The 14,235-nt window shown below is 43.3% G+C and overlaps 1 protein-coding gene across 6 annotated transcripts in view; it reads right to left on the bottom strand.

Annotated features, from left to right (window-relative positions):
* ADGRF5 (adhesion G protein-coupled receptor F5) overlaps positions 1-14,235 on the bottom strand; it is a 96,540-nt gene that overhangs the window by 13,076 nt on the left and 69,229 nt on the right. For 4 of the 6 annotated variants that reach the window (XM_047732798.1, XM_047732800.1, XM_047732796.1 and 1 more), the window contains exons 9-16: positions 13,611-13,832; positions 11,968-12,171; positions 9,714-9,884; positions 7,824-7,943; positions 7,461-7,670; positions 4,712-4,924; positions 2,649-2,804; positions 583-791 (exon numbers count right to left, since the gene is read on the bottom strand). In XM_047732798.1, the coding sequence (XP_047588754.1) occupies positions 583-791; positions 2,649-2,804; positions 4,712-4,924; positions 7,461-7,670; positions 7,824-7,943; positions 9,714-9,884; positions 11,968-12,171; positions 13,611-13,832 (1,505 nt within the window). The remainder of the gene's footprint in view (positions 1-582; positions 792-2,648; positions 2,805-4,711; positions 4,925-7,460; positions 7,671-7,823; positions 7,944-9,713; positions 9,885-11,967; positions 12,172-13,610; positions 13,833-14,235) is intronic. The other 2 variants (XM_047732801.1, XM_047732802.1) reach the window with 1 other exon arrangement.

Below are 14,235 nucleotides of genomic sequence, written 5' to 3'. Positions count from 1 at the left end.
TGAGGTAACATTTATTTATTCTGATGAAAGGAGAAATTTTCCCCTACCACGTGGCAGGAACCTCTCTTCTAGGTAAGAGAGGCAGTTTAGTTCCATCTTTCATAACTGAAGGTTACCTCTAAGGGTGGAAGAAATCTCAGACCTATAAAAGCAGAAAGCCCAAGCATATATATATATATATATATATTTTTTTTTTTTACACAGATGAACCTTATTTTTTTAATGTATCTCCTCCTTCTGAAAAGATGAGAGCTACTTACTTGGTAATCAAGATTATTCAAAGGAGAGTAGCAGGAGAAGATAATTCTACCTGAACTTCAGAGGTAATAGAAACAAGGCACTGAGAAGTCAAGGTGAAGGTACACAGCTGGTCCCAGAGCAGAATACATATTTTGTGGTCTCCATATTTGTACTTAAGAAAAACATAAAGCATTTCTAGGATTGCCTCTTCTTTGGAAATAAACAAATAAAAGTAGCTTTGGGAGCAACACCAACCAGGCCAAGGCCCATTTGCTAAGAAATATGATAAGCTAGATGGATCTCCCCACCAAGAGCTCAAAGTCAAAGAGGTATAAAGATCACCTTGGCCAGCTGGAGCAGACTATGTATTGGGGCAGAGATGCAGTCATTTTTCTTCACCTCCCAGTGGGAGCCTACACATTTGTAAGTCACTGTCCCGCCGGTGGGGCCTGCAGGGCTGCTGGGTACATCTGAGAACTGGCATAGTTTCTGGATGACTTTCCCAGGTTCCCCAACACCTATTGTGGGATCTCGGCACATGATCTTCTCTCCTGCATTGGAAACGGAAATAAAAAGGACAGTTTGAAAGGAGGAAAAAGGATAGTCAAAAGAGGGTCAGGGCTAGCTAGAATGTTGCTGTTTGAATTCATTTTTCTCTTTAGTTTTCTGCAACCTTTTCGGAGTTACCCACTTTCTTTATTTTGCTCCTGATCTTCCAAAGCCCCTTTTAGTGCTTTTGACACAAATCTTTCACATGCATTTGCTTTTCTAACAATTTATTTTCTGTATGCCTCATCCCTGCCTCTGATCCCTGGGAATCTTCTCTCTGCTGTCTGTTAAATCTAAGCCATGGAAAAATCATGAGAGCTTAATGTGTGCTCATCCTGATAAGAGATAATCAGGTTACCAGGAATCTCAGGGACAATATGCCTTAATCCAAGGGATTCTCAACTCTGGCATATTCGAATCACCTGGGGAGCTAGGAAAATACCAATGTCCTGGTTCACTCAGCCCAAATAGATAAGAACCCCTTGGGGCTGAGATTTAAGCATTGGCTATTTTCTAACTTTCCCCCGTGATTCTAGCATGCAGCCAAGGTTGAGAAGCACTGCCTTAATTCACATATATAATTAATAGTGGAAATTCCAGGTACCCATGACCTGAATATTCTAAGCAATATTTGTAAACATTTGTTCCTTCTGACTGCCCTTAGAGTTGACTCTACTTCATGTCAACTCAAGACCAGATTGGAATGAGAAAATGACATTTGTTGCAGAATCTCTGATCTCCAAGGGACTTTGATTCTCTGATGATAAGATCCCTTTCTCACCAACTTACAAATTTAACATCAACTGAGTTCTCAGTCATTGTATAAAATCTTGAAATATGTAAGTAATTTCTACTGGGAAAAGGAAGAGGAATCAGATCTGGTATGAGGAAAGAGAAGAACAAACATAAATGAATAAAACATGTCTGTGCCTGGGTGAAGATGGCGGCATGGGGGGCGGTGAAGAAGAGGTCTTGGCTGCCCCTGAAAGAGGTGTGCTTGGTAGGGTCAGGGAACAGTGACTCAGGGAGATAGGGAACTCTAAATTGCTTCCCACTTTGGTGTCCAGAGCTCAGTTACCAATACATGAGAATTACCACAGATCACTCAGTAAACCAAACATGCCTGGTGATAGAGTCATGAATGTTTTGGATATCAGAGGTCCTGGTACAGACAAGATTTCTGGGGAAGAGGATTGTTTTTAGTGGAAGCCCTGGACCATGCTTTATTCACTTGCCTCTTTGATGCTCTTGAGGAGAGTTCTTGGTCATGGGCTATTATAGAAATGGCCATAAACCATGACCTTCTACCTTGAAAATACTATGCAGGGGGGGATATAAGCTTGGTGATGACGAAGGATGGGAAAGATGATTGCCTATTTTTTAGATTGATATTTTCATGTAGCCCTGTCTAGTGGTGACACCCTTCCTTCCTTTGCTGAAACCTCAAAGGGGTGTCAGTCCCGCAAAGACACTAGGCACCGCCCAGTCCAGTGCTTTGCCTCCCAGACTCTGCTGAAATAGAGCTTCATACACAAGACCTTCTTGATCACTTCCTCCTGACTCTCACCAGTAGAATGAAACCTGGCAGCCTCTTTGGTCTCCTGCGTGATCTCTAGTTCAGCCCTCACCACATTAGATGTCATCACACACATCTTTCCCCTACACCTGAGGTTAGTCCCCATGGCTTAGTTGTTGCTGTGGTTGTGGTTGTTTCTTCTAGACCCTCCACCCTTAGCCCAAGGCTTGCCACACGAAGGTGTACAATATCCATTTATTGAATGGATGAATGAGGGAGCAAATGAATAAATGAATCCCTGCTCATGACTACCACATTTTTAAAAAATTTCAAATGCTCTTACTTGGAACCAGGTTAATCTTCATAGCTGAGCTCCGGACGGAATTGTTAGCAGCATTGGTAAAGTGACAAAAAATGTCCAGCTTCTTTGGACACCAGGAAACTAAGCTTGCCGAGAAACTGTGTTTGTAACACACTTGCTTTCCATTAACTTCTTTTTCTGAGATAGAATTATTGGAAGAATCAAGTCACAAGATGAGTCTCCAAAGCACATATTTTGTTGAAATGATCCAATATGGATAATATGTCCAAACTTTTCCAAGGCATGTGCCACATTTATTTCTGATGTGGTTTTTAAAATGCCCCTAGTCTATAAGTAAGTAAGTCAGCCCACCCCTACATGGTGCTCCCCTAACCCCTACCTCCACCATTCATGACTCCAAATCTGTGCCTGTACAGTTTGGACAATCAGAATGCCTCTCAGCATCCCTTTCTTCCACATCCTGTCATGCCCTGTGCATTTCTCCTGTCCTGCCTTTCCACGTTGGTTTAGCGTCCCTTCTTTATGGGTCTATCTCCTCCTTTACATTGATAAAGTCTTGGAGAGAAGGTACCTGGTCTTATTTATCATTGCATCTCCCAGGGCCTAGCTCAGTATTTGGCCCCTAGAGAGCACTGAATACATGTATGTTAAACACAGGATGGTGAAATGCTTCAGTACTCCAGTACCCAGAGGGAGTCTATAGCCTCCTATCACATACCTTCTCTAAATCCTTGTCTCTACTGGGTCCTGCTTTTCTGAACATCGGGGTTCTTTTGATCTGCAGTGTTCATTTTGGAAATTTATCATTATATGGATCTTCCTTTAGGACAAGAACCCTTCCAGCTAGTTAGTAACACATGTGCCCCAACTCTCACATCCCCTTTTCATTGCTTCCTATGGTGTTTTGCATTGAGCATGTCACCACGAATAGTTGTTCAAAGAATGAATGAGCTTGCAAATCCCTCATGAAGGTGTCTCTGTTGTGAGATTTGGGGTTGCGAGCTCATACTAGGTTCACCTTAATCTGTAGGAACCCTGAGGTCTCTGGATTGAGGGTACCTTCTATCTTAAAGGATTTGATTTGTGTGTGTGTGTGTGTGTGTGTGTGTGTGTGTGTGTGTGCACGCCAGGTACCATTGGGTGCTACCCATGGACCACTATACATTAATTACTCTGCAGCTTGAGAGCAGGATGGTTGTAATTCTCAGGGGAAAATGGTGCCCACCCAGAAATGAGGCCAAGCTCTTAACTCTGGCGGATAAATTTTGTTTTTTTGCTTATCCTCTTCTGAGTGAACATGTCACCCTTTGAGAGTCTTGACATTGTTCTGGTGACATTGGGCCCTTTAGTCATTGCATAGGGAGCAGAACCTTTCTTCCATGCCCTTCAGAGCCTTCAAACCCAAGGTTCTGGGACACCTGAGTGGCTCAGTCGGTTAAACATCTGACTTTTGCTCAGGTCATGATCTCAGGGTCCTGGGATTGAGCCCCATGTCACACTCCCTGCTCAACTGAGTCTGCTTCTCCCTCTCCCTCTGACCCACCCCTGCTTGTGTGCTCTCTCTCTCTTTCAAATAAATAAATAAATAAAATCTTTAGGAAAAACTACCCCAAGTTTCTGGGTTTCTCATACTGACTGATATCCTCAGAGAAGCCCCACCAGAAGCTAAAGCATTTCTATTTTTCTTTTTCTCTATGTTTTTAGCCCTTGGTTATTTCTCTCACTTTCTTGGATGCTCAGCTGTGCATCTGAAAGGATTTCTGTGGTGCTTTTATAACACGCTGATGCATAGCATGGAGAGAGGGACCACCAGAATACTGGATATACTGAGGAAGCAGAAGGCCTGTGAAGGTGTCTTAACACTGTCTTCAATAGCCTCCACTAAAACCCATGGGCTCCACCCTCACACACCCTCAAATTATGCCAAAAACCAACAAGCCATGGGCCACACAGCACAACAGAAGGTAATAAAGTTCATGAGGTACCCTCTGTTACATTCTGTCTCTGAGGCAATCCTCATGTCTCTTTACCTCTATTTTCAGAGGAAAGTTTGAGATCCCACAATGCAGCAATGCGTGTCTTACCTGCAAGAAAGTATAAGAAGTCCACTTGGAAAGTTACTTTGTAGTCTTCGTCCTCCTCAATGCAGCACCTGAAGTGACGGGAACCTTTGCACGGAACCGTAGCCTCCAGAGGGTCCACCATGATGTCCGGCTCTAGAGGCAGTGGGTGAACCCTCACATCTTTTGTCGCGACACTGTATGATTTCTTGTATCTAAATATGCAGTGATAGGTTCCTGTGTGGAAGGAAGCAAAATGAGATGGAATGTGATTACTGCTCCAAAAAACATTGGCTGGGAAGGTTAAGATGAAGTTTAGTTTTTCCTGTCAGGCATGGGCAAGAGCACGTCACACCTTCCTAGACACTGGACGAGAAAAGGTTTGATCAACTCTCCTCCTGGGTTCTCTATGTATTTGAAGGATTAACCCATTGCGAAATAGTCATTTACTTTTAAATAAAATTAAGTGGCTTATCTAAAGTTATACAGCCTATTAGGTGTGGAATCGCATTTTTCTTTTTCTTTTTTAAAAAGATTTATTTATTTAAGTAATCTCTGCACCCTATGTGGAGGTCGAACTTGGGACTCCGAGATCAATTGTTGCATGCTCTACCAACTGAGCGAGCCAGATGCCCTTGGAATTCAAACCAAGCTCCCATTACCTACTCCAAGTCTCTTTACTTAACTCAGGGAGAATCTTGGGAATTTGGGTGTGTGCAGGGCTGAGGAGTTCTTCAAAGACAGTTGTCAGCCAGCTAGAGCTCTGTGGTGGCATGGTGTCCTCTCGTCCCATCTGTGAGTGAGTGGGCATGCCAGCACCATGATACCATCAAAGTGTGTGGAAGGGGTTAGGCTGAAATTCTTGAGGGAGCTTCCCCTGTGGACCCTAGAGTTAGATGTCTGATGTCTGACTCCATTCTAGGAAAGTCTAAGGACGAGAGGTCTTTCTGGAGGATTGAGGGAAGGCTACAGCAAAAGTAGGCTGTGCAGCCTGTGCTTGGTGAGGCAGAGGGGGCTGAGCCTGATCCTTGGGTTGAGCTTCTAGAGAGAACCTTATCCCAGTGGTCTTTATACCAGGGTCCGTCACAAGATGAGCCATGACCTGAACAGCCATCATGGGGACAGGGCAGGAAGATGGTAACAGCACCTACAGTTGAGTAAGACCCTTTTACTTTCTTAACATTCTTTCTCTTTGCCCAAACTCTGGAGGAACTAGAGCCATGACATAGCCAGAGGGAAAACAGGGAGAACAAGGACAGAGAACAAACCCCCTTCTGTTTTTGCTGGGAGGGAGGGAAATGTAAATTCGATATGAAATAAAAGTATAGTTAATTTAGATGAGAACGGGATTTTGACTGTCCCGAGTATGGGATAGTCAAATAGTTTATGTTCCTGGAAAAGCCATGTCTCCTCCTCAGTTATGACTCCACAAGGGGAAGAGCAATTGGACAGTATAGGTTAAGCTCAGCATGGGGGAACACTACTCTGTGTCCTGACTGTATTCTACCAAGGCCGACCACAGTGACCAGTTATTTCTACAATGATACCTAGGCCTTACACAAGCAAATAAAGACCCGGGACTTGTAGGACCTGGACTGATTAAACTTATAACTAATGAAAGCCTTCAGAGGGGAGTGGTCCTGGGTTGGCCAGACAGTCTCCATTTCACCCTTGCTCTGCCATTTTCCAGATGTATAACCTCAGATATTTTACTTAGCCTCACTGGGCCTCAGTTTCTTCATCTGTAAAATGGGGATACTAATAACACTGTCCTCTAGGTTTATTGGGGTTTTTAAAAATTTATTTTTATTTATTTTCAGAGAAAGAGAGAGAGCAGAAGTAGGGAGAGTGACTTACAGAGGGAGAAGCAGGGTTCTCCACTAAGCAAGGACCCCCGATGTGGGACTAGATCCCAGGATCCTGGGAGAATGACCTGAGCCAAAGGCAGATTCTTAATCAACAGAGCCACACAGGCATCCTCTAGGTTTATGTTGTAAATGAACTAATCCACTCAAACACTTAGCACAGTGCCTATCACATACGAAGGGCTCAATACATATCAACTTTTATTGCAGCAATTATAGCAAATAATTCTCCACCCTCCAAATCTCTGCATTTCTTTCCAACATGAATAACATGTAGAGATAAATACGAAATGCAGATATTCCTTTCTTTGGAACCAGGCATATAAATACTTGACCTAGATTTTTTTTTTTTTAATCACGATTGGGTGAAAAACTCCTAAAATTCTGGTAAAACCACTGTTAAAAACAATCTTCTTGGGGCACCTGGGCGCCTCAGTCAGTTAAGCATCTGACTCCGTTTCGGCTCAGGTCATGACATTGAACCCAGCACGGGGCTCCGCACTCAGCAGGGAATCTGCTTGGGATTCTCTCTCCCTTTCCCCGCCCCTCCCGCAGGTACTCCCTTTCTCCCTAAAATAAACAAACACATCTTTAAACATAAGCAGCGAAACAATCCTCTTAATTTCATGGCGGCAGTGCAAGCTCCTGAATTGGAGATCCCAGTTCCAGTCCTGAGACTGCACCGTGAGAAGGAGGAGCCCAGGCGCATGTGTTATTCTCTCTGAGCCTCTGTTTCCACATGAATACAATGAAGATTTGGGACATCTTCCCCTACAAAGCTCTTGCATGGAGTGCAGTGGCGCAGGCACATCCTGGGACAGCCCCTCCAGGTCTGGTCCCTCTTTCAGGGTGTTCCCAGGGGCCCTGGGCAGCATGGCAACAGAAAGGGTCTGGGGTCTTGCACCCACCGTTCCACTCCCGGGTCGCCGTCTTCACGGTCAGCACCGACTCTGCTCCAGCAGCAGACCTCCTGGCGGTATAAAACTTTTGGTATATTTTAATCCCAGCAGAAGTGTTCCAGTATACCTCATCATAGTTACTCACATCGCTGATGCACTTTATGGAAAAGTTTTGTCCCTCAGAAACAGAAATTGGGTCCGGGGTTATTGTTAGGTTGGCTGAAAGAACGCACACAGAACGGACAAAAGAAAAACCAACAACAAGCACAAGATTTAGTCTTTCTGGTGACATCGACACACGAGTGAAATTTAAGACAGAGGCAGAGAGCATGGGCCGTCCTGACTCCACTGGTGTCATTGCAGGATGGGTACCTTGTGGGTCCTGGGCTTTCTTTGTTTCTAGGCTGTTCCCGGTGGTGCTCTCAACTGTACTCATTTCCATCTCCTGCCTTGGGAGCTGGTGCACTTCCCTGTTGTGGCTGGAATTATCTCCTGATGATCGGCAGGGCAAAAGGTTGCAAACTTAGGGCTGTTGACATAACCCAAGCTCCCCTCAACCTTTTCCATGCCCAATGGCTCTGTTCTTGTAACAACGCCATTCTCTACCCTTTTAAAACATGTTATAAATAACACCGTGTTGTATTTTAATTTCTCTTTCTGTATCTCTTCTTCATAAAAGTGTGAACCCCTTAAGAGCAGGGCTCTCTTTTCTATGTCTTTGCATTTCCCAGGGCTTACCACTGACTATAGTACACATCCAACACTTACTAAGTCAAAGAGTAATTTCTGGAACAACATTTGAGGTGCAGGCATCCTAGAATGTATTGCCCAAATAATTATACCACGACAGTCTCAGGCAAACTGGTAGGGAGAGACACCTTAACTCTAAGTCTCTCTACATTTACTCCTCCTTATGAGAATGTCCTCATAAATTCATGAGGAATTATTCCTCAAAAATGTTAACAAGACCCTTACAAAGGTAAGGGCTTATATGGACAGTCCACTTTTTTGGGCCTCTGCTTCTACCTTTCACCCCTCTTTGAGCATGTCATTGACATTTCAAAATGCCGTTCACTTTTATCTCCTGGAAGTGAACGGTTTCATGCCTGGAACCCACTGATGCCAGCCAGCTTTTCCCACCAGTGTAGAATCTTGCCCTTTGTCACAATAAAAAGAAATCAGACCTGCCCACAGTGCCCCTTAGAGGCTGGGATCCCAATGTGCAGATAGAGTCCCCCAATCACATAAGCATGGATTGCCGTGTCCCTCCCATGGGCCTCACTGGCTGTCGGGATCTGGTGTGGAGATGCCTTTCTACGGCTCAGCGGCTTCTGAGAGTGAAAAGGGAGAGGCTCATGGAACCATGAATCTGGTTCTCTCGATTCTCAGAAAACGTCCAAACTACCAGACCAGTGGTTTTCAGTGAAAGCTAAGTATGTTTCTGTGACAACCAAAATCCCATCTAATCAATACAACTCTGAGTTGAAACTTGAAGCGTCCACCTGCTCTCACTACAGAAAGCTGCAAATTGCTCAGAAGACCCACGAACTCTTCTATGGTATTAATGTTTTCAGATAAGCGCCATCTGGATCTTTGTAAAAAACCCTAAGTCACAAGAGTAGCAAGGGTGAACGAGGGTAATCAGTAGTGTTGGTGTTAGTCCTTCCTCCAAATTGTTCAAAGTGATCTGGTGATTGATCTAAGTGGTTCAGGTTTTGTAAAATGGGGAGAAAAACAAGTGTGACTGCCCCATTTTTGCAGACAGGGGTGAAGTTAGAATACATGAGGAGAATAAATGACACTTTTAAAAAAAAGACTAACTCAGTTGAAAGCCTTTAGTCAAAGACTAAAAAACATTCAGGACAACTGTAAAACGATCATAAAGTCTCAAATTATTAAAGCTTCCTGCAAGGTTCTGTCTGGAATAGGTAGAGTGGGAAGGGAGGGAGGACAGAACAGAATGTGTCTTCACCTGCTGGTGGTGGGCCATGAGCCTGGCTAGGGAAGGAGGATGGGCTCACGGAAGGAAAAGGGAAAATTTGGGACACCACCTTCGTCATGAACTCAATGACTTAAACAGAACTAATCCGAGTGTGAAACTCTCCTTTCCAGTCCCTTCCTGCTTTCTCAGTGCCAGGCAGACCTGGGGAGGGACACCCCCCTCTTTCTCCCGCTTGTGATTTACCCCAACCACACTCCAGCTAGCTCAGAGATATTCCCAGGGGGTTGATAGCCCTTGGCTGGAGGCGAAGGAGTCCTTACCCACGGAAGTGAATGTCACTTCTATGTTCTTACTGCCTCTGGCTCCGTGCATGCTGACGAACTCGCATGCATAGATGACTGTCGTTCCAGTGGACCCGCTGGGACACTGAGTCCCATCCGCCCTGAAGGTGTATCTGCTGCAGCCAGACTCTAGGTCAGTTTCTGGGTTGCCTGCAGATACAGAAGCAGTTCCATCACTGTCACAGTTGGCTGACTCTTCCATTTAGGAGCAAAGAGGCTAGCTAGTACTACACTAGGCAGGCAAGATGCTGCACCAATGATAGTAACTATTTCCACTTCTACTATTACTACTACTGATACTATTACTTCTGTACCATTACCATTTATATTATTAGTTGCTACCTGATGAGTTGAAAAACTCCAGGAAGCACCCCCCCATTCAAAAAAGACTACCCTTTTCATGTTAGAAATTCTGCCACTGCTGATTACCTTCCTTCTGTCTTATCCCTTGTATTTTGAAAATGAAATGCACCCGTTTTTGAAATGAGGTAGGTCATTCAGTTCCTCGTGCTTTGGAGTGAGTTATTTTGCTAGATTGTCTCCTATTGACCTGGAAGAATGGGTGCTAAAGAGCTCGTGGAATTTGGAGACAGAGAGAGAGAGCGCGCGAGAGCACGCACTTCAGAGTGGAGGCTACGAGGGGAGGAAGAAGGCCAGGTGCCGAGGGCAAAGGCTAAGTTCATCAGAGAATGGACAGTGCGGGTCCCCAGGTGGCCAGCCCCATGGCAGGAAATCCATTGTTCTGTCTCCCACACTGGGCATTAGGAATGTCTGAAACAGTGGTGACCACGGAGAGGTCCCTGACCATTTGTACTGGAAACTTCCTGGTTCCTCTGCCAGAGGGCGAGGCTTTCACCTCTCGGGCTGTAAGTGTATAAAGTCAGTACCGAGGGAACTTTGCAAGGTCTTTCTCCCATCTGGCCGCTCCTCCAGGGTGCCTACAACCTCCTCTTCCTGAAAAATCAAGGAAGTGACTAACCATCTCCTGTGTCAACATTTTCAACAGTAACCAGATGCTTTCCCCCTTCATGGGGGATTTAAAGTAAAATACAGAAGCAGCAGGTGAAATGCGCTTTGCAAATAGATGGGCTCAGGATGATTTGCGTGTAAATTAATCATTATTTTATTTTTTTATAACAATATAGTCTGATAGCAAAGAGTCTGTACTGTAAAACTTTACAGCACTGATGAATTTCACGAGTAAAGCCACATTTTACTTAAATGATTTTTTTTTGTGTAAAGATGAACACATAAAGCTGTCATTTCTTAAGGGAAGGATTGGGTCTTGTTATGTAAAGTCTCCAGACAAAAAAGTCTCCTGCTCCAGAGCAAACTCTTCCAGATCAGCCCGCCCCAGCCCTGGTTCCTCAGGCATGGCTAACATACTTTTGCCAAGGCAAACACTGGTCTTGGGAAATCAGACCTGAGGTGAGTCTTTTCCTTTCTGACAACCTTGGATAAGTCTGTGTCGCCCTCAATTTCCTTATCTTCAAATTGGAGGCAAAAAAATACCAGCTTCAAACTTGTGATCAGGGTTAAATATGATCAAAAGTGATAACATATTTTAAAACATTGATTAATCATAAACTGTTACAAAACAGGGTCAGAGTTGCTCTTTTAATTTATTATTATTATCATTCATGAGTATAAACGGGAGGGTGGAGAACTTCCAGTAATATCTCAGATCTGAAAGGAAGCCAAGTAGGATCAGAAATTGACATGGAACAATTGAGAGACAAACGGGTCTATACAGAGAAGTGGAAAAAAAAAACACAAAGACACAGAGTTAGGTAATACAGAAAGATGTGGGACAGAGGCAGAGACTTGAGAAGGACAGACACCAGGAGAAGACACACAGACAAGAGAAGTTCAGAACCAGACTCCAAAGCAAAGTCAATGACCTCATCCTTAGCTCTTTGCTGAAGATGAAGAGGGAGGGAAGGTGGGGGACCAGCTCTTCTACAGGCAAGAGTTACTGTGGACCAAAGTCATCAGGTCTTCTCAGCCAGTATCTTGTCCACAACCCAAGCATGACCTCTGTATGCATATATTTTTGGAATGTTGTTCTAGAATAGCTAAGCTGGAGCTGGCATCAAGCCTAGTTCCATTTTCATAGTCTGAAGTTTGGGAAAAAGCAGTCACCTGACATTTCCTCTCCCACCCAGTGCATCTCCCACTTTTACTTGGTCAAGAGGCAAAAACGTATATGTAAAAGGGCATCTAACATTCTCACCTGGAATGTTTATTTTCCCCTCCTGCTTCCATTCTATCGCGCTCCAATTCACATTAATCTCACTGCAGCAGTTCAAAGATACAGGATTGTTGTCGCATGTCACCTTCATTTCTTCAGTTGCCACAATTCGGATGGGCGTGACATCTATTTTTTTTCTGGACTCATATTCAAAGATATCCAATGTCAGCTTACAAATATATTCACCTGCATAGAATACACACATTTATTTTTTTAAGATTTATTTTTTTATTTGAGAGAGAGAGTGTGCAAGCGAGTGGGGTGAGAGGGCAGAGGGAGAGGGAAACAGAATTCCCAGCAGACTCCTCACTGAGGGCAGAGTCTGACATAGGGCTCCATCTCAAGACCCCGAGATCATGACCAGAGCCAAAATTGAGAGTCGACCAGCTCAACCGACTGTGCCACCCAGCTCCCCTTACAATCACTTTTTTTATTATTACATATGTGGAGTTCCTTAGAAGAACAATAGTCTCATCTCATGTGTCATGACAGTACTTCCTGAAGCATCGTTTTCAAAATCATCCAAGACTTGCTCTAGACAACTCTAAAGAAACATTCAGGAAGTGTTGAAGTTCAATGCAGATAACTTCTGATGCTACAGGTTAATGAGCAGAGAGATGTTCTAAGGAAGGAGCAGAAATCTCAGTCTTTGTTGATGAGATAAAAGGTGTGGGGATGGAAGAGGTAGAAAGGAAAAATTGGAAAGCCTCGGAGAATTAGAAGGTTGTGGATGATTTTGGCATTCTATTTCATTCTGTGGCAAAATCAGAACCACAAAGATGTAACAGGGCCTGTGGTTTGCAACCCAACTTCTCTGCCAGGGAAAAAGAGATTCCCCTGCTGGTATCTGGGTTACAACGGGGTTATTAAATTCTGGAGTGTCATGTTTAAAACTTCTGCTTCTGGGGGTTTTGGGGAAGGAGAGTGGGAGATGGGAGAGATTACAATGGAATCCAAGAAAACTGGGCAGAGGGTAACGGTTACATTCACTCTCCTGAGGCGGGGCATAGTTTCACAGGTGTACACATATGTCAAAACATATTAAACTGTACCCTTTAAATATGTACAGCGTATTGTATGTCAATTCTATCCCAACAAACCTGTTGAAAATTTTTTGAAGATTAAAAACAAAAGTCATATTTTTGTCTCTGTTTCCAACTCATAAGCCTTGATAAATGTAGAAATCTGTTTTTGTCTCCAAGGATGTATTTCTTACTTATTACCATGGGATTCATTTTTAATTTTGAAAAATTGAGACTGGTGACTTCTTTTCAAAGAGAAAAACACTGTGTGTGTGTGTGTATAGATATATACACACACATATACACACATGTATAATATTTATTTTTATTTATTTATTTATATTTTATTTATTTTATATATTTCATTTATTTTATTTTACTTATATATATTTTTAAATAAATTTTTATAAATTCTATAAATTTTAATAAAAATTTTTATAAATTGTATTTATATATATTATTTATTTATTTATATTTTTTATTTATTTTATATATATATAAAATAAAATTATGTACACACACACATTCACATATATTCCATGGCTTGCTTCTTTACAAGCCCTTTGCTCCTTTCTCTGCACCAGTTCTTGGACAGAAACCCACCTGCATCGCCCTGAGTGATGTTGTAAATCGTGAGGCGCGATATGGAGGTCATGTTGTTGAGCACGGTGGTGTAAACCAAGAATCTACTGCTGTTCTGGATGTCAAAGCGCCTTTCAACATGGTGCCAGGACACGTTAGAGGACAAAACTTCGTTTTCACACACCAGATTTACTGTGTCTCCTTCAAAAATGATTTCTGGTATGACGGTGAACTTCGTTTCATCTGGGAACCCAAAGAAAAGGTATTAAGACCCCAAAGCAAATCAGTGGAATTGAGACTGCCCACTGGACACCACCACTACATGGGGCCATGGTGCTTCTAGAAGGAAGCAACATGTCTTCCTCATTCCATCCCCCAACAGCTGGTCTTTGAAGCCCAAAGAGTTGCCACCTGCCAGATACCGGGGACAAGGTTTCAAGTTTGGAATCTGTGCATACTTAATTGGCCTCATCAGTGGTGATGGGGATTCCAAAGCTATTCTTAATATTTTGCATAGTCTGGTAGAAAATGCTCAGTTGCTTATACAAAAGCCACACCAGCTCATTTAAACCTCAAGGTTCTTTGCTACTGACTCAATAATATCAACTGCCTCTTGCCAAGAACAGGTATCTTATACTTCTGAAAG

This window comes from Lutra lutra, chromosome 6 (assembly GCF_902655055.1).
Source record: "Lutra lutra chromosome 6, mLutLut1.2, whole genome shotgun sequence".
In the NCBI taxonomy this organism is placed as follows: domain Eukaryota; kingdom Metazoa; phylum Chordata; class Mammalia; order Carnivora; family Mustelidae; genus Lutra; species Lutra lutra.
Note: the sequence above shows the minus strand (reverse complement) of the source record. Positions and strands in the feature narration are given on the sequence as shown.